Source organism: Gossypium arboreum, chromosome 9, assembly GCF_025698485.1.
Source record: "Gossypium arboreum isolate Shixiya-1 chromosome 9, ASM2569848v2, whole genome shotgun sequence".
In the NCBI taxonomy this organism is placed as follows: domain Eukaryota; kingdom Viridiplantae; phylum Streptophyta; class Magnoliopsida; order Malvales; family Malvaceae; genus Gossypium; species Gossypium arboreum.
Window position 1 is genome coordinate 78130501 of NC_069078.1, and position 19978 is coordinate 78150478.

Here is a 19978-nt window from a genome sequence, read left to right on the forward strand (position 1 = left end):
TGAATTGAAAGAAAAAAAAGGTAATTGAGAGATTTTGGGTTTGAGGATTGATTTGTTGCAGCATTAGCTTAAATGGGTTTGCTAGCTAGTTTGCTGATGATGATATTTGTTAGTCCATTGCAACTTTGAACTTTTTATCTTTTTGAGAAAAGAGATGAAAGATAGAGATTGTCACACCGAGTGTGCGAGAAATTTTGTACACACAAATTTCAAATTGAATATTGAATTGAAAATTTTGTTGTCGAATTTTATTTATAAATTTTGAAAAGAAGTTACAATCTCTGAATTTCTTTACAAAGAAATTCCCTTAGGTTATTTTTTTATTTTATTTTTTTTTTATGGATTTTCATTCCAATGGTGCAATTTGCTTTGAGGTTTGTCGAGACTTGATCTTAAGGATAAGTTTGGAAAGATGCTTGCTTGAGAATTTGATTTGACTGGGTTCAAGGGTCTTTAGAGAGAGTTTGAATCCAAGGGTACTCTCCAAGACTTGATCTTGGATGGATGGTTTTGCTTCAACGGTCTTATTTGAAATGAGTTTTATCTCTTTTGTGTTGGTGTAACTAGATTGGGGAGAGCTTTGATCCTAGAGTTGTCTAGACTTCAATGACCTTTTAAGCTTGATTTTAAAAAAAATGGGTTTAGCCTATTTTCTATTGACAAAATCAAATCAATAGGCTACTTTCTTTAGAAGTAGTTGTTGATCGAAAGACAACTTTTCTTTAAAACTAACATGGTGTTTATTAGAATTTCTTCAAGTTCTTCAATTTTTTCCTGAGACTTCTTCAAAGAACTTCAAGACTTTTGAACTTGTGAATGTGTTGAATGATTAGAGGTAACCCCTTTTATAGTACCAATTGTCTAAGTAAAAGAGATTTCTTGTGGAATATAAACTCTTCATTTGAAGTGATCCACAAAGATTAAACTCTTTTATTTATTATTTGTCTCTTATTAATTTAACTAACCAAAGATAAAATAATCATTTAATATTATCACTTAATAATTTAATTTAAATTAGTGATAATAAATATTTTTTATTATCTCTTAATTCGTTTTAAATAAGTTAAATAAAAATAATTATGACACAAATATGATGTCATTATTTTTACCCATGGTAACTTTAACTTGGCTTATGGTTAGTTCGACTTGACACACGACGTCTGTAATTGATCCGAAAAATTCTACCTATACAATGATTGTAACACCCCTAACCTGAATCCGTCACCAAAACAGGGTTACAGAGCATTAACGGAGTTTATAAATCAAACAGACAGAAAATGCAAACATTTCATAGCATATAGCATTCATATCAAAATCATTCAAATTGTCCCTTATACGAGCCACCGAGGCTCAAAATACTCATTAGAAACAAATCAGGACTAAATCAGAAACTCAAAAAATTTTTCAGAACATTTAATATTTTCAACACTGCAAGGGTCACACGGTCAGGAGATATGCCCGTGTCTCAAGCCGTGTGGGCATTCGCAATAGGGACACATGGCCGTGTCTCAGCCCGTGTCCGTGCCCGTGTGAATATACTGAATTGGGTCACACGGCCAAGTCACACGCCCGTTTGCTAGGCTGTGTGAGCATACTGACTTACATTCTTAAAAGATACAGGGAACATACGGCCGTGCCACCTGGCCGTGTGTCACACACGTTTGTGATACACGCCCATGTCTCTGCCCGTGTGGACGAAAATAGGCCATTTTACAGGTCATATTTCTCACCCAATTTAGTGTCAACCTACAATCAATATTATACGTATTAACAAGCCATAATTAAGCATCCAAAACAAACCAAAATAAGTGGTTAATCTCAACAAATTACATATAGGCCAACATTAAACAAAATACCTATACATGCCATTATAACCAAAATTGAACATTTAAAAATACCGATAGAACCGATGGATAGTGTGATATAACTCCGACAAGCTTCCAACCCAATCGAGTGTCTAATAATCTAAAAAGTAAAGGAAATCAACTACGTAAGCAATGAATGCTGCGTAAGCTCGTATAAACTATAATCATATCAATCCATTTCATTATGAAAGTTACACATCTCAAGAACAATCCAATATCGATACAACAAAATTTATGAAGCTATATTCAAAAACTCACAAGGTGAATAAATTCACATCATCATTATACATATCATCCCTAGCATAGCAGGATTTTAAATAACTTTAAACCTTCCAAATTTCTTTATTCACACTTGTATTTCTTTACTTATCACACCCATTCCATATGCATAACGCACAAGTCTTAAGCATATCATACCACCATAGCCACAAACTAGTTCATGCAAATATAACGCTTTTCAAATTAATCACATAATAAGCCATTTAATAAGAATTGTATAGCTTAAAACTTACCGCTCTTTTATAAGCACAATTATATTTTCATTTGAGCACTTACTATTTCAATGCATTTTATAATTAAATATATTACCATTCAACCAATAGCTTGGCACTTGCCTAAGCATCAAACAACAACACTTGTTAGCGTACTTGAACATATTTCATATAATTTCAACATCAATAACCCTATTGTCTCAACATGTCACACTTGAGTTTATCACTCGTCTCAACTTACATAATTTCCATGTATCAACATATCAAGATATTGATATATATACACATCATAATACATATCATTCTCTTACCATTTCTTCATATACATATATCATCCAAGACAAATCCCGATATTTTGCCTTTCGAAGAACGACTTACGGATTTGAGTACATCGTTAACATAAGCTCGAAAGCTAAACAGAAACCCATAAGGGTTGAACAGAAGCTCGTAAGAGTTGAACAAAAACACAAATGAGTTAAACAAAAGCTCATAAAAGCTGAATAGAAACTCATAAGAGTTGAAGAGAAGCTCGAAAGACCTAAACCGAAACTCATATGAGTTAAACAGAAGCTCGTGAGAGCTAAATGGAAAGTAAACATGAAAGTTTGCAACAAATGCTGAACCTCGGTTTACTTGAGTAATTTGCTGTCATTTTCTTCCAATACTGTAAATTCGTCGAATGCTGAATGTACTCAAATCCCGCGTTCAATCCAAACTAAGTATTAATTTCAATAATATTTTTCCAATAATAATTCAATTCCAACAACGAACATATATATATATATATATATATATATATATATATATTACCAATTACCAATTACCAATTACCAATTACCAATCACCAATTAACATTCACTTTAATCAAAATTATATAGAATATAGTTCATACGAACTTACGGTTAAATTGTAGAAATACCAATATTTAGGGACGTTTTGGAATTTTTTTATTTTTCTCTATTTTCACTGACCTTGATCTAAATTAATAATTTCATTCAATATATTAATTTAGACAATAAGACAATTTCATTTCATGCAATTTGTTTTTTTTATATTTTTACAAAATTACCCCTAAAGTTTTACTTTTATTCAATTTAGTTCTTAAGCCTAAAACATGAAAATTAACTAGTCGAATATTCATGGCATTCAATACAACCCATTTTTGCAATAATTTCACAACAAACCCTTATGTTTATATTATTTCAATAATTTAGTCCCTCATCAAAAAATTCATCAAAAATCACTTAATAAAATCCTTTTAAATAACAATTAATATCTTAAATTCATAATTTAATGTAAAAATCTTTCACAGTTTCAAAATCGAAGGTGCAGACTAGTTGGATTTAGTTGCGGCGATCTAAAAAACATAAAAAATATTAAAAACGGAACAAAAATCACTTACCGATTGGATTTTAAAACTTGGCCAAACCCTAGCTCTATTTTCATAGAAGCTTTCGGGTGTAATTTTGGGGAAGAAGATGATAACCACACTTTTTTTTTTCTTATGTTTTTATTTATTTTAATTTAATCCATCAAATTTCCATATTACTTTTAGTTAATAATTAATTTAAAACACCAAATCCCATATTTGCCCATCACATAAATATATGGCACAATTACCATCAAAGGAGGGTTTAATTTCACAATTGTCCTTCAATTTAATTAAATTCTAACTAAATAAACTTATTTACAATTTAATCTCAAACTTATTAGGACTAAAAGAAGAATTAATCCAAAAGCTCGTGGAATCAATCATAACACCACTGCTTGGAAACTTTGACCATGGTTTGATTACCATTTAAGTCCCTTTTCCTTTATCAATCACCCATTTAGTCAAAAAGTGATTAAATTTTACATCTTTTACAATTTAGTCATTTTTAATCAATTAACTACCGAAACGTTAAAAATTTTCAACGAAACTTTAATACCACCTTAATGCCAGTCCATAAATATTTATAAAAATATTTATGGCTTGGTTTATAAAAACGATGTCTCAATACCTCATTTTTTTAAAACCACTTGACCTAAATTATTATTATAAAACACAAATTATCAATTTAAAAACCTTTTTAAAATCCATATTTGATAATAATATTTACGAGTTTACTAGCCAGATTTAGTGGCCTTGAACTATTATTTTCAACACCACTAAAAATTGGGCTGTTACAATGATTGGTTGGTGATAAAGAATGTGGATTAGTTGAATTTGTTGAGCAAGAGTCGACATTGATTCAATTGGAAATGGAAAAATAGTTGGAAGTATATGAAGATCCAAGGATATGCTTATTTGAACGAAAGGGTAAAAGAAAGTAACCTATAGCTTAGGATCGAAAACCATGTCATTAGACAAAAGGCTTGGATACTATATTGAAGTAACGAGATGCTTATGAAATGGCTCTACTTTATTATTAATAAAAACCTTTATTTATAGAAAAATAGATAATTATATTTAAAATAGAAATAATATAAAATAATAATTCAAAGCTAGGATAAAGAAAATAACAAATTTATTTTGCATCCTTTAAATCTTAATATTATATTATTACTTATATGGAAAAAATGGATTTATTCCTTATTTTTGATACTCAATTTTAGTATGTTTTCTTAATTTTTATTTCAATTTTTCTTATGTCACCAAAAATCACAATTTATCCTAAAATATTATTATGGGAAAAAATAAATGGTCAAACCAATTATTAAGAATAAAATCAAACCAATTAATAATCAAATCAAATTAAATCCTAAAGCAAAATTAATAAAGAATAATGTTTTGGAAAGAAAATAAATATTACATTAAATAAAATTTTAAAGTTCTTAAATAAATAAAATAAATAAATATCTTTTTAATTAAAATGACGTTAAAGGTAATAAAGCATTAATTACATTTATCTTTTATGGAAATTAATTGCATTTTTATATATATATATATATATATATATATATATATATATGGAAATTATTTGATCTAGTGTCTTGGGTTAAGGGATTGACAAAAGTCCTATAAATTTATATTAAAATATTAAATAAATATTTAAAAATAGAAAAATACTAATTTTTAAGACTACTTATAAAATTAAAAAAGTACACTTCAACATACTAAATACTAACCCATGTATATAATAGTTGTGTAATGATTTTTCAATTAATTAAGTCTTGAATTATATTTATAACTTCTAATTTTTAAGTTTCTAATATTCAACATTTGAATTATATTAATCTCTATGATTTTTATGCATAACATTTTTTATACAACATCTACTTTTAGGCATAAATTTTCCAAAATTTTAATTTGAAAGAAAATGTATATTTAAATACATTTGAATTCATATTCTTTTAGATATTATAATAACAATAATATAAATTAAACTAAAGGTGAATCGACTTACATAATATATAATAGTTTGGTATATTATTAAAAAGTTGATCACTAAAAATTGGGAAGAAGTGGAAACTCAATTTCTTTGTTCATAAAAAAAAAACAACAATTGGAAAGAATTGAAGCTGTGGAGCCAATAAATAAGTTAAAAGAATTGGTAACATAAATATAATTGAAATTTTTAATATTAGAAGTGTGTTATATGAATGTATGATAATAGTTTTAATGTCCGTTCCATATAAGTTAAGATAATAACTATAATTAATATTTCATCTTTTAATATCATTTTAATTAAATTATATTTAAAATTATTAGTTAAGAATTATATTTTTAAATTAAAATATGTAAAATATAATAAATTACATTTATTATTTATTATAAATAAAACACATGACGATATTTCAAGCCGTTCACACGTCATAATTTTAGACTACACACTTAAAGATTGGTTTTTTTTTTTTTGAAATCCACATAAACATTGTTTCTATTCTTTTATCTTTTTGAAAAGATAATCGATTTTCAAACAACTACAAAATGGGTGAAAAGAAGAAAAAAATCGAAAGGAGAAAGTAAAGAGGATATGTTTTTAAAATTAATTTTAATTTTTATGATAAAAGAAATTTTATATCCTTTATTTTATATATTTATTACAATTATATTTTTTCAATTTTCTAATCGAGTCTATGTCACTTCATTTTGAACATAAAAGTAGTTAAAAATTTTATAACGAGTTTTTTTTCAAGTTATAATAGAATCAATTAAAACAACCAACTTAAGTTTAACTAATTTACTAAAATAATTTAGAGGAGAATCCATACATGCATTTACATAAGCTGTGATTTGAACTTAAAATTTTAAATATCATTTAACCAAAACCTTATTCACAAGTCAAGTTCACATATTAATAGCATTAATTCATCCAATCAAACTATACGAATGCCAAAATAAATAAATAAAAAACATAGAATTAAGGATGATTATACCTTTTATTTTTAAAATTTAAAATGAAAATATTTTAAAAATTATCGGCACCACTTTACCCAACAAAATAGTTCAATACTATTATATATGTTTTTATTTTTATCCATAATTTAAGTGTTTTATTTATAGTTATATTCACAAAGGTAAAATCAAAGTAATATATGAAAAACAATAGATAAGTAATCGAAAAAAATCAAGCAAAATTTCATACCTAACATGTGTATATGATAGAATTGGAGACCTTTTGCCTTAACTGACAACGTCTATGATAGTTTGTTGAATAATAGTTTCAGTGTAATTTTGTTTCTAGTTGGAACTTTCAACTTGGTGTAGACTTTAGAGTTAAAATTTTATTTTGCCATTTATAAAAAAATTGTAATTTGCCCCATGACATATTCAAAGAAATTCACTGCTCTCTCTCTATAAATACCAACCCAACTTCGTCCTCCTACAACTAAATTAATTAGTCTATTTTCCTTTGTTTGTTTAGTTTCAATGGCAGTTTCAAAGCTGCTCTCTCTTACCCTATTCATCACTTTCCTTTGCGCCGTTAACAATGGCCGAGTGGAAGCAACTCACGAGATTTATCCACAATTTCAGTCTCTCAGCGCTGTTAGTGTCCACCAACTCCACAGAACTGCCTTCCACTTTCAGCCTCCTAAGAATTGGATCAACGGTACGTTTCTTTCGAACAGTCATAAGGGTATTTTCTTTTTACTTGTTTACTACTTTGTTTGTCCTTTTAGAGGGCTTATTTTATATTTATATATATATACATATATTGCTCAAAGATTAGCCGCTTCCTTCATCCGTGGTATGAATATTATTTGTTTGTTGATACATATAGTTAAGTTATTGCATTGACTTGCAGAAAATAGTTGGAGCGCTTAATTTTGTGGTCAACATATCTAGTTTCTCCAGGATCATGCTGTGTTCCATTCCATTTTTTTTTAGTTTTTGTTAGTTTTCAGCCGGTAAAAAAAAAAAAAAACACACTTTTAAGGCATGCTGTTTGGGAGTCATGCATGCATGGTTTTGGTTGCTTCGAAGATTAATTTTTCAGGTTGTTTCTTTTCAGGTTCTATGTTACTCAGATTCCTTAAAATATATAAAAGAATTTGAATGGATGGTTGGATTTTTTTCTGGAAGAATCTTTTATTATATATGTATATATATTTTCTTCTGCAAAGTGATATTATAAAGTATAGTAGGGTCTCAGTGCTTTGAAGATCGTGTAATTGAACCAAACTACTTACTTTCTTAGTGGGGTGGCCAAATTTTGTAATACCCATAAACTGCAGTTATCTTTTGAGATTTAGTATAAAATTAATGATGGAAGTAACAATTTAATTAGGATAGTTCTTAAAAGAACTAATTTAATTAAGAAGTTAATTAATTTAAACTTCAAAATTAAATTACTATTAAAAACTAAATTAAGATATGATGTGAGTAAAATATGAATAATAATTATATACACGATAGGAGAAGAAAAATAAAACCAACATGACATAATAGGATAATATAAAAATATTACTTTAAATATCAACACATTGGTATGTAACTCAAGATTTAAACCTAGCACTATGAGACATAAGATGATAATAGGACTGATAGAACATAAGACAAAGAAAATTAAAATATGACATGACATGACATCATGAATAAGATAAAATTATATATTAGTAAAGTGTCAAAATTTATATATAAATTAATGGCACAAAAGATGATCTTGATCATTACCTATCTGTCTTTTTTTCTATTCATTTCTTTCTTTCTTTTTTCATCATGCCTTATGGAAAGCTCTAACTATAGTATAGATTTGCATCGTTTAACTTGATCACAAGTCATGAAAAAAAATCTGGGTAATTCTCTATTTTAACCTAATAACAAAGATATCGTTCGCCTTCCTGCATAAAACAAAGTTCACTAAAAGAAAACAACTCTAATTGATATAAAATATTTCAATTTTGATGCGTTGATGATGAAAATTTGTAATTTATTTTAGATATAATCTTTACATTTTATTATTATTTTAATTAACTTTAATCATTAATATTTTAAAAAAAAGTCAAAACACTTTTATTTAATAGAAATGATGACTAAAATATTAATTTTTAATAATGTTGGCATGACAACCTATATAATAATTTATGTATACTTCATGTTGACATGACATTAATTTTTTTATATGTCACGTCAAAAATAATTAAAAATAAAATAAAAATTAAAAAATTAATAAGGATTAAATTTTAAAAGATTAATGGTAAGATTTGATTCTTTTAAAATGATAAAAGTTAAATTTAGTTAAAAAATTGACAAACAATTTAAACATTAAAAGTTAAATTAATCATCGTATCTTCTATTTTAAAGTGTATATATATATATTACAAATAGTATATACATAAGCGAATTAATTGCGTAATAAAAATTAAAGCGAGTAGGATTTAAAAAAGATAGATATGATAGTTAGGTGAGTTAAATTAGTAACATATTAGGTATACTGAATTTGATTAGGTATTAACTATCAATGTCGCTCTACCATTGACATTTGGTCTCTTTTTGTTTCTCGCAAGTGAAATCTGAGTAGACATAATATCCATGTCAATGAAAAGGACTATGCTGAGTAGCAGTGTAACTTTTTGGTATCTATAACATAACATGCAAAACATATATTATGCATATTAATTAAAATTTAAGATCATGTTCTAAAAATTTTATGCAACACACAAATTTGAATTAGTATATATATTTTTTTATAAGCTTGTTTAGAACCTGGGCCATCTGATTCTATTCACAATTCTGATTTCCCTTTTAGCATCATCATATCTTTCTTTGGGTCACCACTGCAATTTCCGAAGCTAAATAGCTTTTGTGCCGTTTTTTGGCAAATGGGAATCTTTTTTGTTGCTGGAACCACTTTCTTGAATCATCTTCTTAATTATGTTGTGGTCCTTAAGCTTATATTTTAGGATATAAATATATTCTGGTCTTTTGGTAATACTAATTGTTAATTGTTATTTTTATGTAATTAATGTGGAATTATATTATTTAAATTGCTAAGTATAATTAATTATTTTTAATAAGTAAAACAATAAAAGAATTCAGCCCATAATTAGAGTTTGGGAAGTGATAATCAACTTTTGACATTTTTTAGTTAGAAATATCTAATTTATATTATTAAATGTGAATGAGTACGAAATATGTAAATTTATATTACTGGAATATGAATGGAAATTGAATTATTGGAATTATATGGATATTCAGTGTTACAGATATAAAAGTGAAATAGTAAAATATTTTTGTCTTAGATGTTGTGATTGGGATGGATTATAAATTATGAAATTCAAAGCTATAAGTTGTAAGATGTGATATATAAAAAATTATAGTTTGATGACTAACCTCCCACTCGCTTTGTTTTGTATTGGGCTCTTCAAAAATGGAAATCATCAACAGATCCAAACGGTGAGTTTCACTAACATAATCCTATGAATGTTCCTTTCCCATTGAATGGTGTCCTGGAATAAAGTATTTTGTTGGTTTTGTAGCCCCAATGTACTACAATGGAACATACCATTTTTTCTACCAATATAATCCCAAAGGTGCAGTCTGGGGCAACATTGTGTGGGCTCATTCAGTTTCAAAAGACATGATCAATTGGAAAGCACTTGAACCTGCAATTTATCCTTCACATCGCTTCGATAGAAAGGGAGCTTGGTCTGGCTCTGCCACCATTCTTCCTGGCAATAAACCCGTAATTTTGTACACTGGGGTCGATCCCAATGACAGGCAAGTCCAAAACTCTGCAGTCCCAGCAAATTTATCTGACCCTTATCTACGAAAGTGGATCAAGCCAGCTGGTCTAAACCCAGTTGTCGATCCTGAAGCAGGCGTGAATGCTAGTGCCTTTCGAGACCCAACCACGGCCTGGTGGTTGAGTGGTCACTGGAGAATGGTAGTGGGAAGCAAAAGGAATCACAGAGGGATGGCCTATCTGTATAGAAGTAGAGATTTCATTCATTGGATCAAAGCTAAGCACCCTTTACATTCAGCACCCCGCACAGGAATGTGGGAATGCCCTGATTTTTACCCAGTTTTGTTATCTGGTAAACAAGGTTTAGACACTTCTGTGCTGGGAAAACAAGTGAAGCATATTTTGAAAGTGAGCTTGGATGTTACCAGATATGATTACTACACAGTTGGGACATATTTAACTGATGAGGACCGATATGTGCCTGATAATACATCCATCGATGGCTGGGCTGGCCTTAGATATGATTATGGGAATTTTTATGCTTCAAAGACATTTTTTGACCCTGCTAAAAAGAGGAGGATTTTGTGGGGGTGGGTTAATGAATCTGATACCACTTCAGATGATGTTAGAAAAGGATGGGCAGGAATTCAGGTACTAAAATAATCTGTCTGTGTATTTACTTAGTACACAACCATGTTAAATTGGATGACTTAACAATTTGTTTTCCTAGGCAATTCCAAGAATAGTGTGGCTCGATCCAAATCAAAGGCAATTGATGCAATGGCCTATTCAAGAGTTGGAGACTCTGAGAGGGACAAATGTTAAAATGAACCATCAAATGCTTAAAACAGGCGATCATATTGAAGTCAAAGGAATTTCTGCTGCTCAGGTTTACTTTAAGAATTGTTTATTTGAGCTGAAGATACAATTTTTTTAAAGTTTTTTAACCGATTAACTCTAATTTACTTGATATTGCTCACAGGCTGATGTTGATGTTACCTTCTATATTCCTAGTTTGGATAAAGTTGAAGCATTTAACCTTGGTTGGAGTTTGACAGATGCCCAACTTCTCTGTGGGAAAAAGGGTTCAAAGGTTCAAGGTGGAATTGGCCCATTTGGGCTCTTAGCTTTAGCTTCCGAAAACCTAGAAGAATATACTCCAGTCTTCTTCAGAATATTCAAAAGTTCACAGAAACATATAGTCCTATTATGCTCTGATGCAAGAAGGTGAATCTTCTATAACTTTTAGTTAAGTATGTCATAAAATTTATAACTTGATTTGAATAAAAAAATTTTGCAGTTCCTCATTGAAGGATGGTCTTTATAAACCATCATTTGCTGGCTTTGTTGATGTAGATTTGACTGATAAGAAGCTTTCACTGAGGAGTCTGGTATGATCAATCTTTAACTACTATTAATTTTTAACTTTGTAGTCCTTACAGTATCTTATATATTTAATCATTGTCCTTTCAGATTGATCATTCTGTAGTGGAAAGCTTCGGAGCTGGAGGAAAAACATGCATCACATCCAGGGTTTATCCTACGTTAGCAGTGCTTGAGAATGCTCATTTGTATGCATTCAACAATGGGACTGAGACAATCATTGTAGAGAATCTTAATGCATGGAGCATGAAAAAGCCTCTAAGGATGAACTGAAAAGGGATTGGATTCATGGGACTGATTATATTGTGAATTAATAAGTTTTGCACGTCAAATTGTGCAAAATATTGGTGAATATTAAGGTTGTAATGTTAAGATTCTACTGCCTAAATAGTTATGTTGGAATTATGGATGGGTCTTTTTGAATTCTATATTTTTAGTTCTTATGGTTATATAAATTGTTGTTGCAAAGAAAAAATAAATTGATGAGAAAGTCCCATAAGACAGAGGATGAGTTCTAAAGGAAAGATCTGTTAAGATATAAAAAACGATCTTCTCTATTATGTAAATACAGAACATACATACATAGATATTAGACTTCAAAATCCAATTGAAAGAGCAAAGATCAATTGAAATTCAAGGACAAATTAGAGAACCTCTCAAGAGTGCTCACTTTTTTCTCTTACGTTTTATTTGAAAAGCCACTAAAATAGTGGCAAAAAGGGGACCCAACAATACGTCAATAATCCAACCAGACAAAAAACACACACCAAAAGTCATCTAATACAAACACAGAACTCAGTTAATATAGGAAGAACCAGAAAACCTCAATTCAAGATACCGACAGAATAAAAAGACGCATAACAGGAAATATATCACCCATCTAAAGACATAACTAGCACACACCAAGACACCGGATTTGAGAACAGTTCACCACGAAACCCAAAATAGATTTCTTCTATGGCGTATCTGTCATTGCATTTGCCACGTTGACAAAACACACTTATTTACTATTGACGATGTTACTATCAATTTAATTAAATGTCTCCCAGAGTTTCCAAGGGAGAGAAGGAGCACACCGATTCACTGCCACGATTGAGTTTGGTACAATAATAAGTGGAACCAAATTATTCCATTCAGTCCTTCCATAAATATCCAATGTTGTCTTGATGACCAATACCTTTGCCACGTTAGAATTGATTATACCCAAGGGGCTAGAAAACAATGCTAAAATGTCACCAGTTGAATTTCTTAAGACTCCCCCATATCCCCTAGACCCAGCTTACCTGTTGGTGTTTTTGGCAAGAGAGACAAGAACATAAAAAAAAAAAGTAAACTCACACACTTAGCTAATGGAATAAACTGTTATATAGCTCTCATACAACTTCATTCCAAAAAAGTTACATTATATATATTATATGTTCAACAAGTAATCAACTAATCCAACTAATATCTTGGAAACGTAAAACAAAACTTATACACAAATTGATTAGGAGAAATCAATACCTAAATCATCAAGTCATTACTAACTCTGTTTGTTTTCAACAAGATAACAAACAGACTAAACAAAAAACAACAATTTTTGCATTTTTGAACTCAGCTCGCACTTCATTCTGCAGCTCGCCAAAACCCATAACAGCTTGCACTAGACATTTTGCGAGGTAGTTCGCACATCAATCACAACTTGGTTAAGCTCGCATCTTTGCTAAGCTCACAACTTTGGATGAGTTCGCAGATTTGGATGAGTTCGTAGATTTGGATGAGTTCGTAACTGTGTGATCTGTGTTCGCCATTGCATGGATGGCCACTTCGCAACACTCCTACATGGCCATAATGCAGCGAATTCCAATATCATGTCTTAACCTCTCAAACTGCATCTTTTCAAGAGGTTTTGTCAGAATATCAGCAAGATGGTCTTCTGAACTGCAATGAACCAGTTTCACCTTATTTGATTGCTCAACTTCTCTTACAAAGTGATATTTTATCTTGAAGTGCTTTGTCTTGCCATGGAAGAGAAGGTTCTTTGCAATTGCAACAACAAATTGGTTGCTACAATATATTTCTGTTGCTTCCCCTTGCATTAGATTCAAATCAGATATCAATTTTCTTATCCAAAATGCTTGACTTACAGCTGCTGTAGCTGTAATGTACTCAGCTTCAGCAATTGGTTGTGCAACAGTCTCTTGCTTCTTGGAACTCCAACTGAACATCCTTGATCTCAAAGTGAAGAAGTACCCTAAAGTGCTCTTCATATCTTCAACAGAAGCCCAATCACTGTCTGTGTAACCAATCAACTTCGACTCATTCACCTTCATAAACTAGACTCCATAACTTAGGGTTCCCTTGAAATTCCTCAGAACTCTCTTTACTGCTTTAAAATGAACTAGATTGTAAAAATGCATGTATCTTGATAACAGGCTAATAACAAATATGATGTCAGGCCTTGATGTTGTCAAATAAAGCAAACATCCTATAAGGCTCCGATAGTTGCCTTCATCAACCTTTTCAAAATCACTCTAACTATTGAGTTCTTCTCCTTGTGCAATAGGTATGCCTGCTGGCTTGCAGTTTTTCATGCAAAACTTGTTTAAGATCTTCAAAGCAAAAATCTTTTGGATTATGAAGATTCCTTGTTCTGACAAAAACACTTCCAGACCAAGGAAATAGGTTATGTCTCCAGATGCACGCAGATGTATCATGCTTAAATAGGTTTCTCAGTATTCACATTTCAGATGCGAAATTAATACTTCTAACATTCTATAGATATTACACAGTCAATATAAATATCACATATTTCACATACGGAAGTCGTTCAAAACACATTAAAGACCCTATGAAGTAGCTAATCTCGAAGTGTACATCAAACACGGCTCTAACTAGTTTTTAAAGAAAATAGGCCAACATGTCCGTGTGGCACACATCCATATGACATCAACCATAGGTTTTTTTACTTTTGCCTCACACCTTACTAGAATATGATGATATGACACACTTTCAAACCCTAAAATTAGGGTTCAAAATGAACTAATAAACAACGATATACGAAATCCAATGATTAATTCAGCTACAAACGCCATTCGGCCTTAATCACAAAGAATCAGTCCCTGCAAGGCATTCAATCACTTACCTCGATCGAAACAACCATTCCTAAGGCTCACTAATCACTGGAGAAGAGATTTGCACCTCTCGATTCTCACCTAACAAAAGCACAAGAAAATTTAACCCAACAGAAAATATTCACAACCGCTAAACGATAATTCGCATTCAACCATCCTAACCACACGAATAGATTTTACTTACACCAGAATTTTGATACTGCAACGAAGAAACTTCCAAACACCCAAGACTCAATCCAAAATCAGTGTATTAACAACAGCACCAGACCCGAATACAAAATCCGAGCGGCGTAATCATCAAAACAACGATTGTAGAAAGATAAAACAAAAGGTAAGAGAAGAAAATTTTGAAAAGAAAGAAAAAGTAAAATTTTGAAAAGAAAGAAAAAAAAAGTTTAACGTGAAAATAGAAATGAAAACCCGAACGATTGTAGAAAGATAAAAACAAAAGATAGGTGAATAAAGAAAAGAGAAGAAAATTTTGAGAAGAAAAGTCTAACGTGAAAATAGGAATGAAAAGGAGTGGGCAGAGTGAGAGAGATTTTTTGGGATAATTTTAGAAATTATTTTTTTTAAAAACTATCCATATTCCACTAAATCCTACCCTATCAAATTTTTAAGAAATTAAATTTAACTCAAATTCTTATCACATGGACAGAGACAAAGTAAAAATAGTTTCAAAAATCATATGTTCTAAGTAAAAGATTGGGATTAAAATAACAAAAAAATTCAAAAGAATAGGTTTAAACACAAAACTTCTGAAAAATATATTTAATGCTTAACCACTAGATTAAATCAATTTACTTTAATATAACTCTTACAATTTTTATTTAAAAACTATCTCAATTTTTAAATATAACTGAACAATATAGCATAATATTTAAGTGGTTGGTGACATGCATGCATGACTTCCACCTTATTTCTGTTAGCCCTCAATTCTATATATGGAATGGCAAAATGAGAATTCTATATATGGGAACTCATCTTTCCTTCCAAATTAAATATAATTCCTTATTTTGAAATCTAAATTAGGTGTAATGTTGAAATCTAAAAATTATAGATATATTTGTATCCATAAATGTATTAGCTATTACATTTTCTCTAATTTTTTTTAAAATTTCAGACATTTTCACACTTTTAAATAAATTTTTATTGTTTGTATCTCTATTTGTTAAAAATTTAGTTCAAATTCTTATAGATTTATTTATTCATCTAAAATTAGTCATAGGTTATCATATATATTAATGTGTCAGCATGAAAATTTCATCCAAATTTCCTTCAATTTTAATGAAACAAAAACACAAGTTTTGTTTGTGAAAAGTTGAGGTATTTAAGTCATAAATAAAAATCTATGCCCCGGTCAATAAGTCGCTAACGTTCTTATATATGTATAACACCTACAGCCTAAATTTGACTATTAAATTACATGTAAATTTAAATTAGTATGCTATGAAAAGTTTTCGATGTTTACACTAAAATTCATCTCAAATTATAGAATATCCATTAATTTCTGTAATTTATGATTTTTCAAATATATTTTAGTAATTACATGGAAAATAATATATTAAATACGAATATTTTTATTAATGTAAATTTATATTTAAATTAGAATTTTTTATTCATACACGATAAATTTTATAATTGTAAAATGAAGCACACAACAATATTCATAATAAAAACTAGCTTATTTTAAAACAAACTCTTAATTACGTAAACACTAATTCCCGTTTGGTATAGCGGATATAATAAAGGTATGATATTCATAATGAATAATACATGTTTAATTCAACTATTGATATTTTTTGCTATGAATTAAATAAGCAAAGAATACCGCAATTAAATAACGGTCAATCTCCCATTCATTTATGATAACATAGTTTTATCTTTAAAAGACCGACCGATCAATTTACTTTACAAATATGATAATATCATTTTGTCTTTTAAAATTGACCGATCAATCAATTTAATTTTCAAATATAATAATATAATTTTATCTTTAAAAACAGATAAATTTTATTCTTAAACATAATATTGCTTCTTACCCATAGATAAATAATTATTTTAAAGTTAATGTTGAGGGGAAATCCAAATGGTGATTTATATTGCCATGATTAACAAAGATTTACCAACCACCATTTATATTTAGAATCTTGACAATTGGATTTCGTTACCTATTATGCATATGCCTTTGTGTTGTTCGAGTCTCCAAATGATTTTGCCTTGAAACTCCCCATTCTGCCTTGTACTCACTCACTATATAAAGGCCTCATTCGCCACTCGTTTCAAGCAACCCAATTCTTTCCTTCACCCTCTGTTAGAAACAGTTTGAGAGCAAGAGAGAGAGAGCACTAGTTGACAAGCAATCAGAAACTGTTAAGCTTGCAAAACTAGCGATAGAAATGACAGGAAAGAAAGTTAAGCTTGCTTGGATAGAAAATAGCAGTGCCCGAAAAGCAAGCCTGAGGAAAAGGAGGCAAGGGCTGGTGAAGAAAGTGACGGAGCTGACCACTCTATGTGGTGTAGAAGGTGGCATTGTAATATACACTAAAAACGAAGAGGAGCCAATAGTGTGGCCGTCGCGTGAACAGATGGAACAACTGCTACGGAGGTTCAACGAAATTCCCGAGGTAGAACGCATGAAGAAATCGATGAACTTGGAGACCTACTACAAAGAGATGATTTCCAAGTCGCAAGACCGACTCAGGAAGGAAACCAGGAAAACCAAGGAAATGGAGGTGGATCAGCTCATGCTTCAATTCGAACAAGGCAAGAAGCTAGATGACTTTAGCGTTAATGAACTGGATGACATAAAGTGGTATATGGAAACAATGAGGACAGACATGGGGAAAATTAAGGAATTTTATGAAAAATTTCCTCCTTCATCTGTTGGTCCCACTCGAGGAGATGTTCCTTTACTACCACCACCACCACCACCCCAAGGCCGTGCACCTGCAGTCGGTCAAACTATTGGCATTGCTGATGTAGGTGTTGGAGACAAAGACACCTTTGAGGACTTTCCCTGGGAGGATCCATTAAACGCCAATACTAACACCAATTATATTAGAGGTGAAGCTAGCAGGAGGGAGATGGGCTTAACATATCATGATCCCTTTGCTGCTGCTACTGGGGATCACTTGACGTTGCCAGGATCATCACTTGGCGGCGCTGGTAGCTCAAGTCTCCATCAGCCAAGGCCCTCACATGGTGGCAACTCAAGTATTGCACCTGAGCCGGGCCTGACAGGGTTCTCTTACGGCGGAAACTCAAGTGCTGCTATAGAACCGAGGCCGCCAATGCCTCCATTTGGTTATGATAGCTCCTCAAGTGTTGGTACTGCTAACCCGGAACTACCCCCATTTGAGCCTCTTAGCGACGATCTGCTTAAAGTTGACAGTCATGGTCCTTTCGACAATGATATGGGGCCAGGACATTTCCCGTTGGGACCACTGGAAAGCAGCTCTCCTGCAAGTGATTTTGGAGGGAACCCTTTAAGGTTTTTTGGTGGTGAAAGCAGCAGCCATGGCGCCGAAGGCAATTGTGAAACTGGACCATTTGATGACAATAACTAGCCCACCAACTTTTCGCCATGAAATAAAGTTTCCTTAGTGTCATGTTGATTTATCCACAATAAGTCGTCATATGGTAAACGTTTGAGTCACTGAATATGGCCTAAATTCCTAGTGTTTCGTTATTCTATGTCATTTCATGGTCAAGTAGTTATATTGTTGCGAATCAATTGTTATGTTCTAATAAAATATAATGTTTTTCTCAACGTATAAAGGAAGAGCAGTTAAAGTGAAATTAAAATATCAATCACCTTATTGATTAATTGATTGGTAATTCCACATAATAGCTACATATTTAAAAAAAAGGACTCCATAAACGAAAGCCTACCTAGATTATAAATGGATAATTATTTATGAAAACTTATAAAATAGCTATTCAATTATTTAATTTTATCTTTTTAGTTATTAGTAGGTTAATAGTCATAACTTTTAAATCGACATACTAGCAATTTTAACTTTCAATATTTATAAATTTTGTCAATTTAATCGTGATTTTAAAAAAATCTACCCTCGACATTTACACTTTATGTAATTTGAAAAAAAATTTGGTGCATTTCGCTTTTCTTTGTGACCCTTTCAACTAAAACTAAAAAAAATTAACTAATTTTAATCGAAAATATACAAAAAATCTAAACACAAGATTAATTTTTTTAGAATCAATAATAAATTGACATAATTTATAAACGTTGAGGGTTAAAGTTATTATTATATCAAATTTAAAAGTTGTCACAGTTAGCCATATAGTGATAAAAAAAGGTGAAAACTATATAGTTAAAATTTATAATTTTTATATTTTTTATTGTGCATGATAAATTTCACAACTGTAAAATGAAGCACACAATGATATTTATAAATTCATTTAGTCATGAAGTTATTCCACTATAGTATCGTGATTAAGCTCTCTTTAATGACATATCATTACGAAAGCAACTCGATCAGTGCCCATCGAATGACCTTGTAATAAGTGTGTTACCCTCGTAGGATATCCTTAACCTCTTTGGGATAAATTCGCTCTCTCAATATGATCCTATTTTATCTCATGGTAATTATTACATCTTCCTTCATGGAAAGTCAATTATTATAAAATAGTAATGAAGTCATTCATCATAGATATGAACGACCCGTGACCATGTTTACTTCATCACAAATATGAATACTCTTGATTATTATAAATTTAAATTTAAATTAGTAGTTTTATACTTTTTATTCGTACACGATAAATTTCACAATTATAAAATGAAGCACACAATGATATTTATAATAGAGACAAGCTTATTTTAGGAACAAGCTCTTAATTATATAAACAGTAATACCCGTTTAGTACAACGGATGTAAAAAAGGTGTGATATTCATGGTGCATAATACATGTTTGATTCAACTATTGATTTTTTTGTTATTAATTAAATAAACAAAGAGTATCGCAATTAAATAACGATCAATCCCCATTTCATT

At 30.5% G+C, this 19978-nt stretch overlaps 2 protein-coding genes across 2 annotated transcripts; both read left to right on the forward strand.

Annotated features, from left to right (window-relative positions):
* Positions 1-6970: 6970 nt before the first annotated feature.
* On the forward strand, positions 6971-12326 carry LOC108455766 (beta-fructofuranosidase, insoluble isoenzyme 1). The gene is made up of 7 exons (XM_017754311.2): positions 6971-7389; positions 10167-10175; positions 10259-11115; positions 11195-11353; positions 11447-11691; positions 11765-11855; positions 11938-12326. Exons 1-7 carry the CDS (start codon positions 7209-7211, stop codon positions 12118-12120), a joined length of 1725 nt encoding a protein of 574 aa, XP_017609800.1. The 5' UTR covers positions 6971-7208; the 3' UTR covers positions 12121-12326.
* A 5033-nt stretch (positions 12327-17359) lies between these two features.
* On the forward strand, positions 17360-18529 carry LOC108455612 (uncharacterized). The gene has a single exon (XM_017754152.1). It carries the CDS (start codon positions 17360-17362, stop codon positions 18527-18529), a length of 1170 nt encoding a protein of 389 aa, XP_017609641.1.
* Positions 18530-19978: the final 1449 nt, after the last annotated feature.